We start from the raw sequence: 20582 nt of genomic DNA, 5'->3' as shown, positions 1-20582 counted from the left end.
GAGATTGGGCCAGATGGACCTTTGGGCTGACCGAATATGGCCATTATTATGAGGCTAAATCCAAGAGTGATAAAAAGTTGTCACCACTTTGTCCAAAGTATTTTAAAATAAAAATACAGCTTTAAATATTACTATTGCAGCTGCAGGGATTTTCCCTCAAGGGAATTTTTAAGAAAGTTTCCCTCAAAAATTGTGGTGATTATGTGGGTGGGTCCCAGGGACATTCTTGCAGTTTGTCACCATGCTTCTAAGAGTGCACTTACTCAGCCCCAAGTTACATGACATCAGATCTGTTGGCTGTTTTGTGGACTGCTATAAAAATAACCCTCCCAGATACAAGATCCACATGGAAAAATGTATATGTTAGGAAACAGGAACCAACCCTGAAGTGCTAATTCAGGCCAAATATCTATTTGATAGACATTTTGCTTGAATAAAGGACTTGGGGATTTGGCCTATAAAGCATAAAGCATTAAAACAGTTTAAAACTCTGCCACACGGAGAAACACTGGGGCACTGTGGGGGAAGGGGCTGCAATATCTTTGTGACCTGTTTTGTAAATCTGGTCTACAGACTCCCTTCTCTCATCAAGGTCTGTTTTTGTCTTCAGGGCCCAATCCTATGAACTATGGCGTGTCCTCAATGCCCAACGAAATTAGAGGGTGTAGAGAGCACTGAATACCTCTCAAGAGGCAGTCTCCTGAAGTGATGAATAGAAGGTTGAAATGCCTCCAGACTGAGAAATACAATTTTTATCATGTGTCTGTATAGGAAAAGGTTACAAGACCACATGTGATGAAGACATCACAATTCCTAAGCTAATAAATTTAATGCATAAAACAATGAATGTTTTTGACATCTGTTATTTAGAAGATATTATGGATTTGCCTCTTAATTTTCTTGTTGTAAATACTATATACACCTAAACCTCACAGCTCAATCTGAGCAGCTGTCCCCACAAACAAAGATGTGAGCAGATAAACATAGAATTTTGCCATCTGTCAGTAGAAAAGGACTGCAGAGATATGTTAAAAGACTCTCAAGTTGCAGACTCCGGGAGAAGAGAATAAATAGTCTTGATTGGACCATAACAGTTTTCAGTTTTTCATCATAGCAGAATATAGCAAGAGAAAAAAGTTTTAAAACTTACATTAAGTAGAAATGGGTAGCTAATCCACAAAGTTTGTGTAATGAAGGGGGAGCAACAAATCACTGTTTTGAAAACATTAGAGCCACACTTTTTTTTGCACTGAAGTGATATGATTATAATGTAATATTCAGATGTGCACATCAAATACAACTTGCATATTTCCATATAATATACTGCTTTCCATTTTAAACTTAATTTTGACTTTCCCTCTCAATTATTAAGATAGTTATCACATTGAAACTAATTTAAGAAATCGATATAAACAAATTACTCTACCTTCAATATTCTACACTGAGGATGAGAACCAATATAATATTTTCACTCATGCATTTGCTTTAGAATCTTAACTCCACATTTTAGTGCATAGGTCAGGCAAGTAGCTATCTAACTTCACTAAATTTAATTACAGGGATTGATGGAGGAAATTCTGACATTCAAACTAATTATTAGGTGACATTTTGGAGAATTGACTGCAAATTAATTTTCAATAGCTATGAATATTTTACAAATTTCCTCCCCAAAATTTTAACATAAAACTGTTGTGAAAAGTATAAAATATGTATAAATAACTGCCTCCTCTTGTGGCTTTATAAAACAAATTATTGAAAAAATGCCTGGAGCAATCATACTAAACTTTAAACAGATTGAATGGATTATTCATTTTGTTAAGATGTTTCAAGCATTGATAAGTTTTTTTTTAAGTTATGCTATAAGAACAAAATTACAACAGCCTTAACCAGGAAATGACTATAAGGCTATTGACTCTGTAATGAAGTATGCGACTCAGATGCTGTAATTCAGAGAACAAAGCTAACTGAAGGAGCTGGACAAAGAGAAAGTTAAGGAAGACCATTCTTAAATTCCTGACTTATTCTCTCTAGCTTTGTGAATGAGGAAGGCATTACTGGTCAAATTCATGAATAATCTTAGAAGAAAATTAAAACCCAAGTAACTCTATTTTCATGTACATACATCTGATTTCAAATTGTAAGGAAGCACTATCAACAAAAACAAACCAACAAAAACAGCAGTATACATTGCCTTCAGTATAACTGAAGATGTATTTTTGTCATGAAAAAGTAGAATTTTTCATTAAGCTAAATTACGTATTTCCCAGGACAACATGAAATCACTAAAAAATGTTAGTATATAGATGAAAAACCAAAGAATTTCAAATCACTTTTTAGCCTGCTAAGACCTACATAGTGCCTTTTTAAACAGTTAACACTCAGGGCAAGACCTATGACGAGGGGTTAGCAGAAACATAGGATACATATAATACAATCTAGCAAAGATAATCATGGACTACATTAAATGAGAGACGTGCCTGAGCTACACAGTTCAGATCTGGCTGCCACAAGGGCAGTCTCCAAGTAAGAGCTTAAGAAGCAGAAATGAGGATACAAACATGGGGCACCTTGAATATCCCTACAAGAAAAATCTGAAAAAAAGTGTGATTTTTAGGAGAAAATTGCCCTGACAAATGTACACAATTATAATGGGATTTTCAAAATCACAGAGCATTAGCCTAATTCCATTGAAGAAAATCGGAGTTCTAGTTACTTCAAGGGGAGCAGAGTTAGGAAGTACAAAGTACTTTTTGCAAATCCTTACTCTTTACGGGTTGAACCAATGCCTAGTGAAGCCAATGAAAAGACTTCCACTGATTTCACTGAGGATTGGATCAGGCTCTTAGGGCTTATTATTGTGAGCAGTCTAACTGAAGTCAATGGCAACAGTGAGCAGGACAAAAAATTTTGGTGAATGATAAATTTACTCAAAAGTGAAGTTTTGGCCAACGAAAATATGAGGAAGTTGTTTTTAAAAAAAGTCAAAACAGTTCATTTCGACATTTTCAAAATAAGCCATTTTGACTTTTAGTTTCAAATCAATCTGTTTCATTTAGAAAATGTCATTTTGAGTCAACATTTCATTTTTAAAATGTCTTTTCATTCAACCAAGATGATTTTTTCCCCTATTTTTTTGTTTTGGTGAGAAAAACCAAAAACATCAAATCAGTTCAGACTTAGTTTTTTGGATTTTTCAGTTTAGCCTCAAAACCAAAACATCAGTTATTCACTCACCTCTAAGGAGTAGAAAAGTTTCAAAGGACTGGGATCTTTATATTCAGTTTACATTTTAAAGGTGTTCTTAGTAATCAAAAGGCTAAAGACTTCCTTCACTCCTTTTAAATGCAAGATTTGATTAGCTGGGTCAGTGTTTATAACAGTTTCCAGATCTCTCACATAAATGATAATCCATGCAAAGAAATGTAACCAGTTTTACTTGGCAAAAGATGTCCTATATGCTACTCTCACGGAGAATAAATGTCTAGCAGAAACAGTACACGTTATATCGAGTATTTTTTCAGTTATAAGTAGACACAAAAAGCAATTTTCAGAAATTAAAAAAACCCACCACTTATTCTAAATCTCATTACTCAGAAAGGACTTGTCCAATTAGCCTCACACTTTCCAGAACAATTCTCCTCTGGACAACAATTAGATGTGAAAAACTTCTGCTTTCTTTTCCCTAAAACATTTTCTGTTTGTGTCCACTTAAAATGGTGACAGGCAATTATGGTGTCACTACTTTGGCTTTGTAACTGTGAATCCCGCTTTTATCATGTTATCAAAGGGTGGGATGACCCTTTAAGGAAGCTGGGTTTAGTCCCCACGTGTGATTAACTAGTTGCATCTCAGCTGGTGAGATAAAAGGTCAACAAGCAGCTCACTTACAGGGAGAAGGGATGCTCATGCAGGAGACTCAGGAAATAACGTGGTAAGGAGAGCTTGCCACACCAGCCGGATGAAAGGCCTGGCTGGGGATATCTGCTAGGTAGGCAAAAGCAAAAGACTGCTGAGACAAAGGCTTAGGAGGGCCAAGACCTGTTTCACCTCTTTTGACCAACATTTAGCTGTATTTGAACAATAAATGCATCCCTGGGGAAAGGGACTGAAATATTATCATTGGTGGTAGATTCACTGATGCACTGTCCAGTGAACTAGCCCATCAGCTTGCCTGAAAATGGGGAAACAGAAACAGGGTCCTTTGCCGTGTTTGGAGAGACCTTGCTACACACGTAGCACTGCAATAAGTATATGGCTGACAAAGCGAACAAAAGGCTTGATGTAAACAAACTGGAGAGAGTCCAGAGGAGAGCACCAAAAATGATAAAAGGTTTAGAAAGCTTCACCTATGAAGAAAGGTTAAGAAAACCTAACATGCTTAGTCTTGAGAAAAGAAGACTGAGGAGGGACTTTATAAGTCTTCCAGTATCGTAAGGGTTGTTATACAGAGGATGTTGACCACCTGTTCTCCATGTCCACTGAAGGTAGGAGAAGTAGTAATGGGCTTAATCTGCAGCAAAGGAGATTTAGATTAGACACTAGGAAAAGAACTGTAAGGATAGTTAAATTCTGGAATAGGTTTCCAAGCAAGGTTGTGGAATCCTTGTCAATGGAGATTTTTAAGAACAGGTTAAACGAACACCTGTCAGGGATGGTCTTCTAGATATACTTAGTATCGAAGTCCCTTTGAGCCCTACAATTCTACATTTCTATGATTCTATTCAAAATCCCATTTGACTGAAGTGAATGGGAGTCTTGGTACTGACTTCAATGGGTACTGGATCAAACCTGAAGTCCCCATTTATCACCCATGTTCATAATTTCTTTGAAGGTCGTCATTCATTTTTTTTTGGGAACATAAAACTCTCCTTCTCTAAGGGTATATCTACACTACTTGCCAGATCGCCGGGTAGTGATCAATCTATTGGGGATCCATTTATTGCATCTAGTGTAGACGCGATAAAATTAATTTCCGATTGCTCTGCCGTCGACTCTGGAACTACACCGCGCATGAGAGGCAGAAGCAGAGTCAACGGGGGAGCGGCAGCGGTTAACTCACCGCCATCCTCATGGCCAAGTAAATCGACCTAAGATACACCGACTTCAGCAACGCTATTCGCGTAGCTGAAGTTGCGTATCTTAGGTTGACTTCCCCCCTAGTGTAGACCTAGCCTGAGTCCCCACTGTGACATTCTATATCTTGGGGAGCATACTGTAACCCCAAATTCCTCATTTTCATATAATCGTGATCTTACATATAAAGCAGGCCTTGTAAGGTATCAGGGGAAAGGTTATGATCTGCTGAAATTCATTTCTCTATCCATACATGTGTATCATGAATGCATATGAAGTTATGAGAAACGTGTTGTATGGTGGTCACTAAAACATGCTGTAAATTGGGGAATCAGCCAGATATTAGCTCCCCAGAGGCAGCAGTAAGGAAAGTGACCAATGCCCGGGCAGAGTGTCAAACAACCCGTCGACAGCCATTGTCCAGCAAGGGAGCTACAGTGCAATGACTTACCTGCTCAACCTTGCTTGGAGAGACTCAGGGCTAGTCTACACTGGCAACATTAAAGTGCTGCCATGGCAGCGCTTTAATGTGCCTTGTGTGGTCTCAGCGCTCTTCCAGTGCTTTAAAAAAACCCACCACTGTGAGTGGTGTGTCTCCCTGCACCGGTGCACTCTCTATACTGGCACTTTACCGTGCTGAAACTTGCTGTGCTCAGGGGTGTTTTTTCACACTGCTGAGCAAGAAAGTTGCAGCGCTGTAAATTGCCAGTGTAGACAAGCCCTCAGCAATGCCCCCCAGACATGCCTGGACTTGTGCTCCCCAAGCACATGGACTGAGGGTATAAAACAGACAAGTGGACACATACTGGGCCCTTCTCTTCCCCCACCTATGCTGCAAGCAACCAAGACATTGAGAAGAAGATAAGATTCCAAGATTGCTGCCCAGTCTAACAGGGTTGAGAGTTTCGAATGCGTGATTATATTTTATTTCTTTTGGTAACTGATTCTGACTTTTTGCCTATCACTTAAAAATCTACCTTTTATTGTCAATAAATTTGTTTAATTGTTTATTTTTACCAGTGAGTTTGTATTTAATGTGGTGCAAATCTGGTTTGACAAAGGCTGGTGTATATCCACTTTCCATTGTTGAAGCGGTGAACCAATTAATAAATTTGCACTGCCCATCCTGAGCCGTGCAAGACGGTATATTCCTGGGGTACAGTGCTGGGAGCAGGGGGGATTTGGCTCTGGTACCTTTCCCTTGTGATTCATGAGTGGCTCTGGGAGCATTCACGCAATCCAGCTGGGTATGGGCGCTCCATATGCAGCTGTGCTGAGTGATCACAGCGCCTGGAGGGGTTGCTGCTGGTGACTAGCAAGGCATTGTGAGAGACAGCCAAGGCGGGGGAGACTTCAGGGAGCACAGTCCCAGGCAGCATCCTGGTCCCAGGCTGCACCCTGGGGGGATCCCGTCACACCCACCTTCCCCACCAGAAATAAGCTATTGTTCACAAGCCCACAATGTAATATTTTCCTCCTCACTTTCCGTTAAGTGGAACTTCAGCATAACATACATTTACAATTGACACACTGAAATGCATCAAAAGGAGGTGCAGGTTCATTCCACTTCACAACAAAGAAAGCTTCACAATGATCTGATGATAAACTATTAATTCAATTATCATACAGTTAATTGTGCACAGTGTGTACCTGAATAAAAGGGAAAAGAAGTCCCACTGAGAAATTGGAGACCCAGTTGACTGTTCCAGCTATCATAAATGCGGCAGGCTTTTGAGACTGCTGAAAAAACTCTCCAGTCAAGATGAATGGAATTCCACCTGAAATGTAACAGCCAAGAAATGGTTGGTTTAATAAACTCTGATGCCTAAAGCTGTGGTAGCAATCAATATGGAAATGTCAAAAATTCACAAGCACTGAGATCTGTGACATCAATCAACGTCTGGTGCAGCTCTCCAGCTCTATTCTGGTGTGAAGTTATAATACGTAGACCTTGAGCACTAGGATTTATTATTCCACATGGTTTATTGAAACTTTAATTTTAAAAGGGCTCAGCTTCTCCTGCATTATACCAGCTTTACATGAGTATAACTCCTTTGTGGAGTTACAGTGACGTAAAACTGGCAACAGAATGGATAATGAAGCCCAAAGTGTTTATCAATTTAATTTTAAGTTGATAACATGGCAGCAATTTAAATTCCTGTTCTTACTAAAACAGTCATAATGCTGCAGATTGAGGGATATTCTGTAACGATTTTATGTTAAACATTAATATTTGGACAGGTGATTTAGAAATATACTTTAAAAAGAAAGATGAGATATTAAATAACTGCATAATTATTCACATTTTTGTAACAATGAAGCTGGAAATGATGAAAAGGAAAATGATTACTACTCTATTTAGTATGCTTTCATTGTTATTTATTTCATACACACTATATATTAAAAATGTTCTTTTAATTCTAATCTCTTCGGAAAATCCATTTTTCCATAATACTCACAAATTTAAAAAACAACCCCTATTATATGTTATATCCATTCTCTGTGTTGTCTCCCAGTATGTTTCTAGCTGATCTATCTTTGTCCTTTAGATTGTTAGCTCCGTGGGTGGAGACTTTACCTTCATTTGGCTGTTGCATAGCACTGAACACACTTGTCAGTGCTTAAAAATGATATACCAAGAAACTGCTACAATACAGTAACTACTACACTTAAAATACATTTAGTATCAACCATACTATGAGCACTAAGACATAACCCTTTACAGTCATATAAAGGGACATATGGAAGAGATAGGGCACACGTATATCTTCACTACTGGCCGGATCAGCGGGCAGCGATTGATCCCCGAATGCTCTCCCATCGACTCCTGTACTCCAGCTTGCGAGAGGCACAGGCAGAGTCAACGGGGGAGCAGCAGCAGTGGACTCACCATAGCGAGGACATTGCGGTAAGTAGATCTAAGTACGTCGACTTCAGCTACGTTATTCACATAGCTGAGGTTGCGTAACTTAGATCGATTCCCCGCCCCCAGTGCAGACCAGGCCTGTAGGAAGACCTGTCTCTTTCCCAAAGAACTTAAAGTCTAGTGAAACAATGGACATATGGAAAGAGGGGAATGGGATGCAAGAAAAAGCCATGTGACTGATCAGTAAAGTTCAGCCTGCATCATATTAACTATTAATATAATTTTTTCATCTTACAGTGCCTGAAAGCCTCAGCTGAAATTGAGGCCCTATTGCATTAGGTCTGTACATACACACAGTAAAAGACAGTCCCTGACCCAAAGAGCTTACTGTTTAAATGGACAATACGAAGGGGACAGAAAGGTAGTATTGTTACCCCCATCTTAGAGATGGGGAAATGAGGTACCAAGCCACTCAGTGCTATTACTTCAAAGCTTTCCATCCTGTCCATATTCCATAACTAAAAAACTATTTATCTCTATGGCGAATTAGTAGCGTGCACTGGCTTTTCTGTACAGCACTTTGAAGGTATATAATAAAGTGCTATATAATGGCTCAGTAAAAGTATCTCTTATAGTGTATATTATGAAGCACAGGCAACACACTGTCTCTTAATCCTTGGTGGCTTGCACAGAGAGATTTCCATACTCTTGGAACCTGGGTTCAACGTCTAGGTTCTAGCAGGGAAGAGAACAACTGCATCTGTCATGTCAGCATCTGCTTCAGCTCTTGATATGCCATGTGAGGAAGCTGTTTGCCAGAGCATTTGCCCTGCAGAGAGAGGAAGTGAAGCACTGCATACGCAGAAAGCATAGAATGAGATTTTATTTATAATCATTTATTCTGTCATGCCTTTGCTTTAGGACAATCTACAGAGGTGTTGCTGTTCTTGTCAGCATAATCAAAATGTTATTCTAGATCCACTTGAGAAAATACACATTGTATAAGAGAGGAAAGGAGCCAAAGGCAAAAAGAAAGAGAACAGAAGGACAGAAACATATCACAAAGCATAAATGTTATGGAAACAAAAATGTATCTGTGCTACTTGAAAAACAGTCTCTTGAAAAATCATGTGTGCTTTCTGGATACATATTCAGCATCAGTAAGCCTGTGCTTTACATTAGTCACCAGCATCACACAGCTCTTGAATGTAATTAAAAAAGACTCTTAACTAATATAATTAAAACTGTGTCCAAGAGATTTTTCTACAAGTCAAGAAAAGGGAGAGAGTGGTGCAGTGGAGCCTTTCTAAAAGTTTTTTTTGGGGGGGAAGGGAAAAGGGGGATATTAGAGATGGCACAGACAAGTAGTTCCACACTTCAGGAGGATATAGCCAATCATTTCTGAAAGGCACTGACTAGCCAACATAGAGAGGATACGCTACTGCAATGGGATGATGTCAGAGATTGCGTGAGAGAATGAATCAGCCTCTGAGTGTGTGAGGGAAAGTCTGACTGAGCTGAAGGAGAGGGCAGTTCTGAAGAAAACCAGGAGGCTGGGTTAAGACAGATCCTATGATGCAAAGCCTTAAAATATGACAGGGCTTATGCTGCACTGGGACCTGAGGCATGGGATGAAGGTGTCTTCCAGGAGTCAGTACATGGCACATCAAATTGTGATGAAGGATCCACTGCAAAACAGAGTGAAATGAAGCAGGGATTGAACCAGTGGGCACGAGGAAATAATAACCTTTGAAAAAGGGGTCTGGCTCAGGATCCAATGGACTTGCAATATGAAACCTAGAGTAGAGAAATCTAGCGCAAAAGGCAGTGAGATACAGGTCGACATCAAGATGTCAGAGGAGTGACCAAGCTAAGGCACTGTATGCATAGGTAGGATCTAATGTACAAGTATAGAAAAATGAATGGACATGATACACAATCTAGATATGTACAGCATTACAATCGACTGTTTACTGTTGGCTTCATTTGGCCCTCCAACAGCTTATCTGTATCAAGTAATGTAGATGAAAATTACACCAACATCTCTGACAATTGAACTTCAGAGCAGCATTTCCCAGACATATGAAAACAGCCTCCCTTCAGGAAAATGAAATCGCCACTCCCCATTAACCTAACCAAGGCCCACCCAAAATAAGTGGTCTGTTGTGACAAGCAGGCTGTGCAGATTTTCATAATCTTCCTCTCCTTTCTTGCATGCTTTGGTAAACAGTGAAACAGTAAATAATGTTGACATTTAAGTCTCATCTTTGGCATCTGAATCTGCAGTACCCATTGAAGTGAATGGAGCAGCATACACCTCAGAATTAATATTTCAGGCTCTCTGCAAACTCAGGCAGACATCACTGCCATTGGTTATACTTAGATGACACTTTCAGGGTTTTCTCCACAGCAACTAGAGATTAAAGTAGATTTTTAAAGTTATTTAGGTGCCTACCAATGCAGATAGGCACTTCTGAAAATTCCCACCGGGTGCCTATCTGTATCTTTAGACACCTAAATACCTTTAAAAATCTGGCCCTTAATTCTTTTTTGAACAAAAGCAGAATCTCTGGGGAGCCACTGAGATACATGCCCTAGTCCCCCAACTGATCAGTTATACCTACAATGGGGCCTGCCTCACACTTTAAGCAGCATCTCCTAGGGAACTGCATTCAGTTAAAAAAAAAAAAAAAAGGAAGGAAAACACCATTTTCTTTGTTACAATTTGTGGTTCTATAAATCTGGGTACTACTCTTGGCTCTCTCCTATCCTTGAGAAAGTTGCTCAACTTTTCTGTACCTCAGTTCTCTCATCTTAAAATGAAGATGATTCTGAATGTATTGTCACATTTTCAGGGTAACTGCACCTTTAGTCTCTGCTCTGTGGTCCATGCCAGGAGTGCCCAGTTAGGTCTCAGGTCTCTAGCCATCACTTGTCTCTGGGCAGGGAACTTTGTCCCATTCCCTTCTAAGAGGGGGAATTTTAAGGCTTCACAACTTCCTGCCTTACACTGGGATATCCATAGAGAGCCAGTCTGCCTAAAAACCAGTGCTTGTGCTTTGTTTTCCCTCCAAGGGCTATGATCAGTGTATTGCCAGCAGTCACAAGCCACCAGGGCCGGCTCTAGCAATTTCGCTGCCTCAAGCACAGTGGCACGCCGCAGGGGGCGCTCTGCCGCTCACCGGTCCCGCAGCTCTGGTGGACCTCCTGCAGGCTTCCCTGAGGGGGGTCCGGCGGTCCCGCGGCTCTGGTGGACCTCCCGCAGGCGTGCCTGCGGATGCTTCACCGGAGCCGCGGGACCAGCGGACCCTCCGCAGGCATGCCTGTGGGACGTCCACCGGAGCCACCTGCCACCCTCCTGGCAACCGGCAGAGCGCCCCCTGCGGCATCCCGCCCCAAGCACGCGCTTGGCGCGCTGTGGCCTGGAGCCAGCCCTGCAAGCCACCACACAGCTAAACTAGCAGATATGTTCTTAAAAGGTAAAAGCATTACAGAGAAAACATGATAAAAACAATAAACAGATGTAAACACATTGAACATCCCAGGAATCACCCATCCATCTTAAGAGGCCCTAGTAAGCCAGTATTTCCAACCTTTACACAAGGATAGAAGGTCCTGTCCACGTGTTGGATCAGAAAGGAGGTCCTGAGTCAGTTCAGTCTTTTTTATAGCAAAAGCTCTCTTTCTCTCATGTGACTGGGACCTGGGCAATCATGCCACATGGGCAGAGCAGGAATCAGGTCTAATGGTCAGAACACGATTCAGTACCCAGGAATCAGAGCCCAGGTCAGCACTGGAACCAGATGATAGAGACAAAAGCCACAGCCAGAATCAGGAGTTGGAGCCCAGGGTCAGAACCAGGTTACCCAGAGTGAGGCAAGGCAGGAACAAGGCAGGAGCTATCACAGCCATGGGCAAATGCTTTTAGCAGCCACTCAACTGAACTGTTGCAGATGCTGGGCTTAAGAGCCAGTGTGCTGAGTTTTCCAACCATTCAGGCAGAACAGCCAACCAGGCAGCCTACTACAAGCCAGCTGCAATTGTTAGGTTGCCTGGACACTAGCTCTGCAACAAGCCTTGATTCCTGACACTTTCTGTGTCTGATGGGCTCTGGGAAACTCAGTTTGAACCAGCATATGCAAACCATCCCACAGAGTGATACATCTCTGGAGGTATTTACAATCTAAGTGATTCACCTTAATCACCTCTCCCCTTCCCCCCCGCCCCAGCTAAGATAACCCTCCCCCCTGGAGTTGCAGGCAGTGGCTAGCCCACAGTGATACATAAACCCAGAGGTGTTGTATGCGGTTACAATATCTGTCACAACTACGTCCTAGTGGGGGATGTGAGACTTAATCAGTGTCTGTAAATTATAATGAGATTTTTGGATGAAAGTTGCTATTAAATGCCAATTATTATTATTCCTGTGGTATTTGTAACTACACTTCCATACCAAAAGAGGTTCAGCTTAAATTCGGTATTCAGAATTTGGAAGTTTATGCAAACTGAACCTGCCAAACTGAAAGAGGTGCAAATGTGGTCTTCACACCAACCAGGTGAATCATCTTATCAAGTGTACCAGTGAAAGAAAAAATACAGAATGGACATCATAGGCAAACTGAGTTTTAGAGTTTCCTTGGATTGTTGTGATAAAGTTTGTTTTTATCAGTCATTCCATACAAATGAGTGAGTATCCTCATTCAAGTGTTCCCTTCCCCATCACTAAAGTGAACTGAAAATTTCTGGCCTATGTTCACATATGATTTTTGTTATTGGAAATAAATGATAAATAAAAGCAGCCATTCTGACCAATTCACAGAGGTGCCATGGCTGTCTTGAAACACACAGTTGTGAGATTTTGCAACTTCCACTGTGTGTATTTATGTGGGCTGGCATTACAGATTCAGCATTCCTAAATGAGCCATACCTGAGCATCACCATCAGAAGCTGGACACATGTTTTTTAGTAAAATAGCTATTTTTTGGTACTAACCATAAAAAAAATGTAGATTAGGAAACTTTCCTGTAGGAGTTTTTCAGCAAGGCAGCTTCTGAACATGAATTTACAGAGCTAATGTACTGACCATAATTATTGTGGTGATTCACTTTTATTACTTTGTCCTTTTCAGAGTAGCAATGAATATGATAGGAGGCGGAATTCTTAACACACTGTGATGTCTTAATGGAAGACTAATATACCAGTTAACCTGCTACCACCATTACAATTTACAAATCTCTTATTTCAGCTGTAATATATTACAGGTCAGATTTATAAACATCCAAAAATGCGTGCGTGTACACAATTTGGCAGACAACAATGTTTGTGTATTTTTGTGCAATATTTATTTGCATACATAATTACCACAATTACAGTCGATGTAATTCAATCGCAAATGCCCACTTACTCATCCAAATAGTCAGTTATGTATGCAACTGATATTACAGCACAAAAATCAAAAAATAATTTAAAATGGTAATTTTATTAATTTAGGCATACAAATACACATGAATTTTGCATATGCAACAGCATGCATTTAAAATATATAAAATATGAATCTAAAATAAAATTGTGTTATAAAGATAAAAATTGTGCAGTCTTCAATATTCAGTTAAATGGTACATTTTCAGATAAATGCGGCTTAGTATGAGTTGATTAATGTAATGTAAAACCTAAATCTCTCTTTCAAAGGCTTTTAAATACAGGAGCAAATATTTTATTATAGAAAATATGCAAAGTGAGCAAAATCTTGAGATTCTTACTCAGTCCTTACTTTGGCATTGAAGTCAGTGGAGTAAAAGTAGGATTTATGGGATGAAATTAAGAAAGGGAATATTTAAACTTAGGATCAAGGAAATCTATTGCTTTGGTGAATAGTCCCAAGGAAAGGGTAGAAACTCCGTCTCTTTTGAATGACCAAAGAGAATGGTATTCCTTGCGGAAAAATGTGCTACATTTTAGTTGTGGCCATGTATAAGGAGTATGACATTTCAGAAAGTTATAAATACTTGCAAATTTTTTTCCTGTGTCTGCCTGGATTAAGTGAGACAGTGGAAGGATATGTCAAAACTGCAAATAAAACCTCATGACACTGAGTCTCAGAATCTGAGTCAATTGGCTTGGGCTGTTGGACTAAAAATAGATGTTAGGGCTGGTGCTAGACCCACCCCCCTCATAGGGTCTACACTGATCACAAACATCTACATTGCAATTGTACACCCCAGTTGCCCGAGTCCCATGAGCCTGAGTCAGCTGAGCTGGGTCAGCTGCGGCTGTGTCATAGGTCTTTTACTGCAGTGTAAATGTATCTGCAGAATCTTCCAGGGATGGGAGGCCAACTAGGAGACCACTCAATGTCAGTGAAAGATTTCAGAATTTGATGGCCAAACAATGGAGGACCAGAGGGGACTCAGTAATGGAAATGCATAAAGAATGCTCCATTTGATCAGAAAAACACATGGAGTCAGAGGAAAAGTGATGGAGAGCAGGACAAAGTGGCAGAGGAAAAGTTTCTGGATGAATATCTACCCCATGATCTTGAGCAGAGGGAATGAGACATCAAATTTCACAGGGACATGTTCTGGTTCCCATGGATTTGCCTCAACATTGCCATGCCCAGCAATGACAGAGAGCCAGCCAACGAGCCACTCACCATCCAGCCACTCATGGATTCTCACAGCATCAGCAATATCAGCTGCACTCTATACCTTCTCCAATTTGAATGTCAATAAAGGTAAAGAAGAAGGAATTTTTTTGTTAATGTGTGCACAAGCACTACATACAATCTCCAGGGAACAGCTCAATTCCCTATACAACACCATTAACCAACAACCTCAGTGTAAACTTGCAGGTTGTGAATGCAAGTGTACAAGGCATCAATCACGGCTTTTGTTTTTAACAGACCCAGGACCACTAATAGTTGCATTAGGTAGTTGTCTGTAAGCAGACCGCAAAGCATCATTGCTGGCAATCCATTTCATCTCACATACAGTGATAGGGAGATCTTGTGTGCTTCACGTGTGTGGTGGTAACTGTCCAAACAAGTTAGTAAGCAGCACCCTCTTGATTTCAGTCAGTCAAAGGCACATTCCACTATGATTCTGCACATGCTCAGCATGTAGTTAAAACTGTCTCTTGTCCAATTTGGCGCCTATCAAGATAAACATTTCTCAACTAGGGCAGCAGTTTACCTACAAATCACAGCACGACTGTTGGGGGGAACAATGTACCAGCTTGCCCACATTGACACAAGTCAGATTTCTGGAACACCCTGCCATCATGCACTCAATTCAATGTTGGTGTCCATCAATATGCCATGGTGGCCCACAAGGCCTTGTAATGATGGAGTAGTATCCTTCCCTGTTAATGTACTCGCTTGTTTCAAATGGCATGCATAGACTAGAGATATGCCATCAGTCACACCTGCACAGTTCAGGAACACCATCCATTCAAACCCTGCAATTATTTCAGGAATATTTCCAATTTTTACAACCGGAGGGGCAGGGGTAGAACAGCACACCATTAATTGTTTGGCATACCTCCATGATTGCTGTGCCACCACAGAATCATATAACTGGCAGGGACCTCAAGAGGTCATCTAGTCCATTCGCCTGCACCATGGTTCTGCTGACCCCGAACTGATTACCAATAGATCTATAACAGTCTGGTGTTGCCAGCATCCACAGCACAATAGCAACACAATTCTGGACCAGTATAGGCCCTTTCATCTGGGTGTTCTGCTTCTCAAGGGTAGAAGCAAGCTCCTTATACAGCTCGTGAAAATCCTGGACTCACTGCTGGTTTCCCATGTTTGAATCACAATGTGGCTTGAACCATGTGTGCTTGTGGTTCTAGTCTAGCAGCACGTGTGTGCGCGTGCGCCCATATCCGAAGGGGATCGCCCCTAAAAAGCAGCATTCACTCAGTCCACTCTATCACTTCACGGTCCTGTTCTTTTGTTGTTGTTGTTCTGCTTGTAAGCTGCTGCCTGTGTCTTCTCCGGGCCAAAAGTAGTCTCAGAAACATGTGTCATGGTCTCTTGGCAGCAGCTTCAGCAAAGGCATGAAAAAGAAACATTGCCTCCATAAAAAAACAGCAGCTGTTGGTTATTAAGGCAAGTAGTATTCAGACCTCTGGCACAGAATAGCACAGCCCCACACCAACTTGGGTCCTGCCAGGAAATAAACTTCCTGGGCCAAGGCTATTTCTTCCCACAATCCCCAGAGTGGAAAAGCACATTGCCCCATAACACCTAGCAATTGTGAGCACAGAATAGTGTAGTGAGTTGTGGTGCAATGTATAATTGTATTGTTTATAATGACCAGATACAGTGCTGGTGTGGACATGGGGCATGACCATATGTTGATATAAGCATGTTGAAGTGGGTCTGGCTACCAGACAGTGGATAGCCTGCAATTGCTGAACCTGTCATTAGCATGCAGTGAAGACATGGCCTAAGAGAAAACTGGATAAAGTGCTGAAAAAGTATATTGTAGGAAACAACCCTGCCCCAGCAGCAGAGGGACTAAATGACCTAAGATGTCTTTTCCATCTCTGATTTCTATTAATCTATACATGGAGCAAGAATTTTGCAAAATATTTAACTAGAGTTTTGAGATAATCTGACAAGTTATAGAACATCTCCTTGAAGTGTAAATTCCATTTGACAGAATAATGCTCAACAAATAACAGCTTAGCACATTCAAATGCAACAGCGGTATTGCCTAGCTAATCCTATTTAGGAAACTAGGAGCACAATGTGTGACAGGGATGTAACACTGCTCAGCTTCATGAACAGAGACACTGTGGTCATCTTTGTGGATTGAACTTGAGACCTTCAGTCTGTACTACTTGACTTTTTCAGAGTTAAGTATCTATCTAAAATGTGCCTCATCAGTATTTTGATTTAAAGTGGCATATCTATAACAAGTACAAATGACAATTAGGACACAATGTCCAAAAAAACAGAGACCCACCTAAAGCTTTCCCACCACTCCAACCCATCTACTCATCCTGGCCTCTTTCCTCCATTGGTTAGGAGAACAGGAAGGCTTTGTGCCATGACCTGAAGATCAACAAATTCAGGCTCTGATGAACTGCTGGTTGAAGTGAATTCCACGTGCCAGGGCCTTGTCTTCAGACCTTCATCAATAAATCAGGGGACATGTCAACTGATATTATATGCCACAGATTCAAACAAAACAAAGCATGGGGCAGCTCCTCAACCAGTGTAAATTGATGTAGCTCCACCAATATCGGTTGAGGAGCTGGCCCCAGTGGTCTTTATGAACCAGCCTATTTAAATATCTGTCACTTGACACAATAATATTACCAAGCATCCTGAAGTACATAATTACTACTAGTCACGTACAGAACTATATTCCAGAAAATAAAATATAGTTAAAGCTCCTACAATTGATAATCTTGCATTATTAGTTTTTATCTGTCACAGGTCTGCTCTTTTAACAGGATAACAATGAGGAGTCTGGTGGCACCTTAAAGACTTAAAGATTTATTTGGGCATAAACTTTTGTGGATAAAAAACCCATTTCTTCAGATGCATGGTGTGAAAATTACAGATACAGGCATAAATATATATTGGCACATGAAGAGAAGGGAGTTCCCTTACAACTGGAGAACCAATGTTGAAGGCCAGTTCAGTTAGTGAGGATGTAGTCCACTCCCAATAACTGATGAAGAGGTGTTAATACCAAGAGAGGGAAAATTGCTTTTGTAGTGAGCCAGCCACTCCCAGTCCCTATCCAAGCCCAAATTAATGGCGTTAAGTTTGCAAATGAATTGTAGCTCTGCACTTTCTCTTTGAAGTCTGTTTTCGAGTTTTTTTTGTTGAAGAGTGGCTATTTTTAAATCTCTTATTGAACGTCCAGGGAGACTGAAAAGTGTTCTCCTACTGGCTTTTATAATTTACTATTCCTGATGTCTGATGTGTGTCCATTTATCCTTTTATGTAAAGACTGTCTGTACATGGCAGAGGGGCATTGCTGGCACATGATGGCATACATCACATTAGTAGATGCGCAGGTGAATGAGCCTCTGATGGTGTGGCTGGTGTGGTTGGGTCCTATGATGGTGTCACTAGAGTAGATATGGGGACGGAGAAAGCAATGGGGTTTGTTACAGGGATTGGTTCCTGGGTTAGTGTTTCTGTGGCGTGGTGTGTAGTTGCTTGTGAGTATTTGCTTCAGGTTGGGGGGGTTGTCTGTAAGTGAGGACTGGCCTGTCTCCCAAGGCCTATGAGAGTGGAGGACTGTTTTCCAGGATAGGTTGTAGATCGCTGATGATGTGCTGGAGAGGTTTTAGCTGGGGACTGTATGTAATGGCCAGTGGTGTTCTGTTATTTTTTTTGTTGGGCCTACCTTGTAGTAGGTGACTTCTGGGTACCCATCTCACTCTTGTCAATCTGTTTCCTCACTTCTCCAGGTGAGTACTGTAGTTTTAAGAATGCCTGATAAAGATCTGGTAGGTGTTTGTCTCTGTCTGAGGGATTAGAGCAAATGCAGTTTTATTTTAGGGCTTGGCTGTAGACAATAGATCATGTGGTGTGTCCTGGATGAAAGCTGGAGGCATGTAGGTAAGTATAGTGGTCAGTAGATTTCTGGTATAGGGTGGTGTTTATGTGACCATCACTTATTTGCACTGTAGTGTCCAGGAAGTGGATCTCTTGTGTGGACTGGTCCAGCCTGAGGTTGATAGTGGGGTGGAAATAGTTGAAATTCAGGTGGAATTCAAGGACTTCCTTCCTGTGGGTCCAGGATGTTATTTCAGAGGATCTTTTGTTTAACATATATTTTGGTTTGGTACTAAGAAAGTGTATTAATTTAACAGCATGTAGAATGTCAGTCCTGGGAGCATTATTAATGTTACTGGTGCATGACCCAGATTAACAAAACTCATCTCAGAGTAAATAAAGTAGTTAAGGACATTGAGGTCAATGGTAATTGGGACAAAATACAACATGGTTTTACAAAAGGTAGATTGTGCCAAACCAACCTGATCTCCTTCTTTAAGAAGGTAACAGATTTTTTAGACAAAGGAAACGCAGTGAATCTAATTTACCTCGATTTCAGTAAGGTATCTGATATGGTTCTACATGGGGAATTATTAGTTAAATTGGAAAAGATGGGGATCAATATGAAAATTGAAAGGTGGATAAGGAACTGGTTAAAGGGGAGACTACAATGGGTTGTACTGAAAGGTGAACTGTCAGGCTGGAAGGGGGTTACTAGTGGAGTTCCTCAAGGGATCGGTTTTGGGACCAATCTTATTTAAATTTTTTATTACTGACCTTGGCACAAAAAGTGGGAATGTGCTAATAAAGTTTGCGGATGACACAAAGCTGGGAGGTATTGCAATACAGAGAAGGACCGGGATATCATACAGGAAGATCTGGATGACCTTGTAAACTGGAGTAATAGTAATAGGATGAAATTTAATAGTGAAAAGTGCAAGGTCATGCATTTAGGGATTAATAACAAGAATTTTGGTTATAATTGGGGACACATCAGTTGGAAGTAACAGAGGAGGAGAAGGACCTGGAGTATTGGTTGATCACAGGATGACTATGAGCCGCCAATGTGATATGGCTGTTAAAAAAGCTAATGCGTTTTTAGGATGCATCAGGCGAGGTATTTTCCAGTAAAGATAAGGAGGTGTTAGTACCGTTATACAAGGCACTGGTGAGACCTCATCTGGAATACTGTGTGCAGTTCTGGTCTCCATGTTAAGAAGGATGAATTCAAACTGGAACAGGTACAGAGAAGGGCTACTAGGATGATCCGAGGAATGGAAAACCTGTCTTATGAAAGGAGACTCAAAGAGCTTGGCTTGTTTAGCCTAACCAAAGAAGGCTGAGGGAGATATGGATTGCTCTTTATAAATATATCAGAGGGATAAATATAGGGAGGGAGAGGAATTATTTAAGCTTAGTACCAATGTGGACACAAGAACAAATGGATATAAACTGGACACTAGGAAGTTTAGACTTGAAATTAGATGAAGGTTTCTAACCATTAGAGGAGTGAAGTTCTGGAACAGCCTTCCAAGGGGAGGAGTGGGGGCAAAAGACATATCTGGCTTCAAGACTAAGCTTGATAAGTTTATGGAGGGGATGGTATGATGGGATAGCCAATTTTGGCAATTAATTAATTGATTTGATTATTAGCAGGTAAATATGCCCAATGGTCTGTGATGGGATGTTAGATGGGGTGGGATCTGAGTTACTAGAGAGAATTCTTTCCTGGTGTGCTGGCTGGTGAGTCTTGCCCACATGCTCAGGTTTAGCTGATCGGCCATATTTGGGGTCGGGAAGGAATTTTCCTCCAGGGCAGATTGGCAGAGGCCCTGGAGGTTTTTGCCTTCCTCTGCAGCATGGGGCACGGTCACTTGCTGGAGGATTCTCTGCACCTTGAGGTCTTTAAACCACGATTTGAGGACTTCAATAACTCAGACATAGGTTAGGGGTTTGTTACAGGAGTGGGTGGGTGAGATTCTGTGGCCTGCATTGTGCAGGAGGTCAGACTGGTTCCTTCTGAGCTTAAGTCTATGAATCTATGAAATAAATTAAGTGATGGTGCGAACAAAAGTACAAACTGATATCTTGTGCAATAACTCCATTGGTATAAATTTT

The 20582-nt window shown here is 41.0% G+C and overlaps 1 protein-coding gene across 3 annotated transcripts in view; it reads right to left on the bottom strand.

Moving 5' to 3' along the window:
- Positions 1-20582, bottom strand: part of SLC2A9 (solute carrier family 2 member 9) — a 229315-nt gene that overhangs the window by 22795 nt on the left and 185938 nt on the right. For all 3 annotated transcript variants that reach the window (XM_075066595.1, XM_032775770.2, XM_032775771.2), the window contains one exon: positions 6724-6851. In XM_075066595.1, coding sequence (XP_074922696.1) covers positions 6724-6851 — 128 coding nt within the window. The remainder of the gene's footprint in view (positions 1-6723; positions 6852-20582) is intronic.

Source organism: Chelonoidis abingdonii, chromosome 5, assembly GCF_003597395.2.
Source record: "Chelonoidis abingdonii isolate Lonesome George chromosome 5, CheloAbing_2.0, whole genome shotgun sequence".
Classification (NCBI taxonomy): Eukaryota; Metazoa; Chordata; order Testudines; family Testudinidae; genus Chelonoidis; species Chelonoidis abingdonii.
Note: the sequence above shows the minus strand (reverse complement) of the source record. Positions and strands in the feature narration are given on the sequence as shown.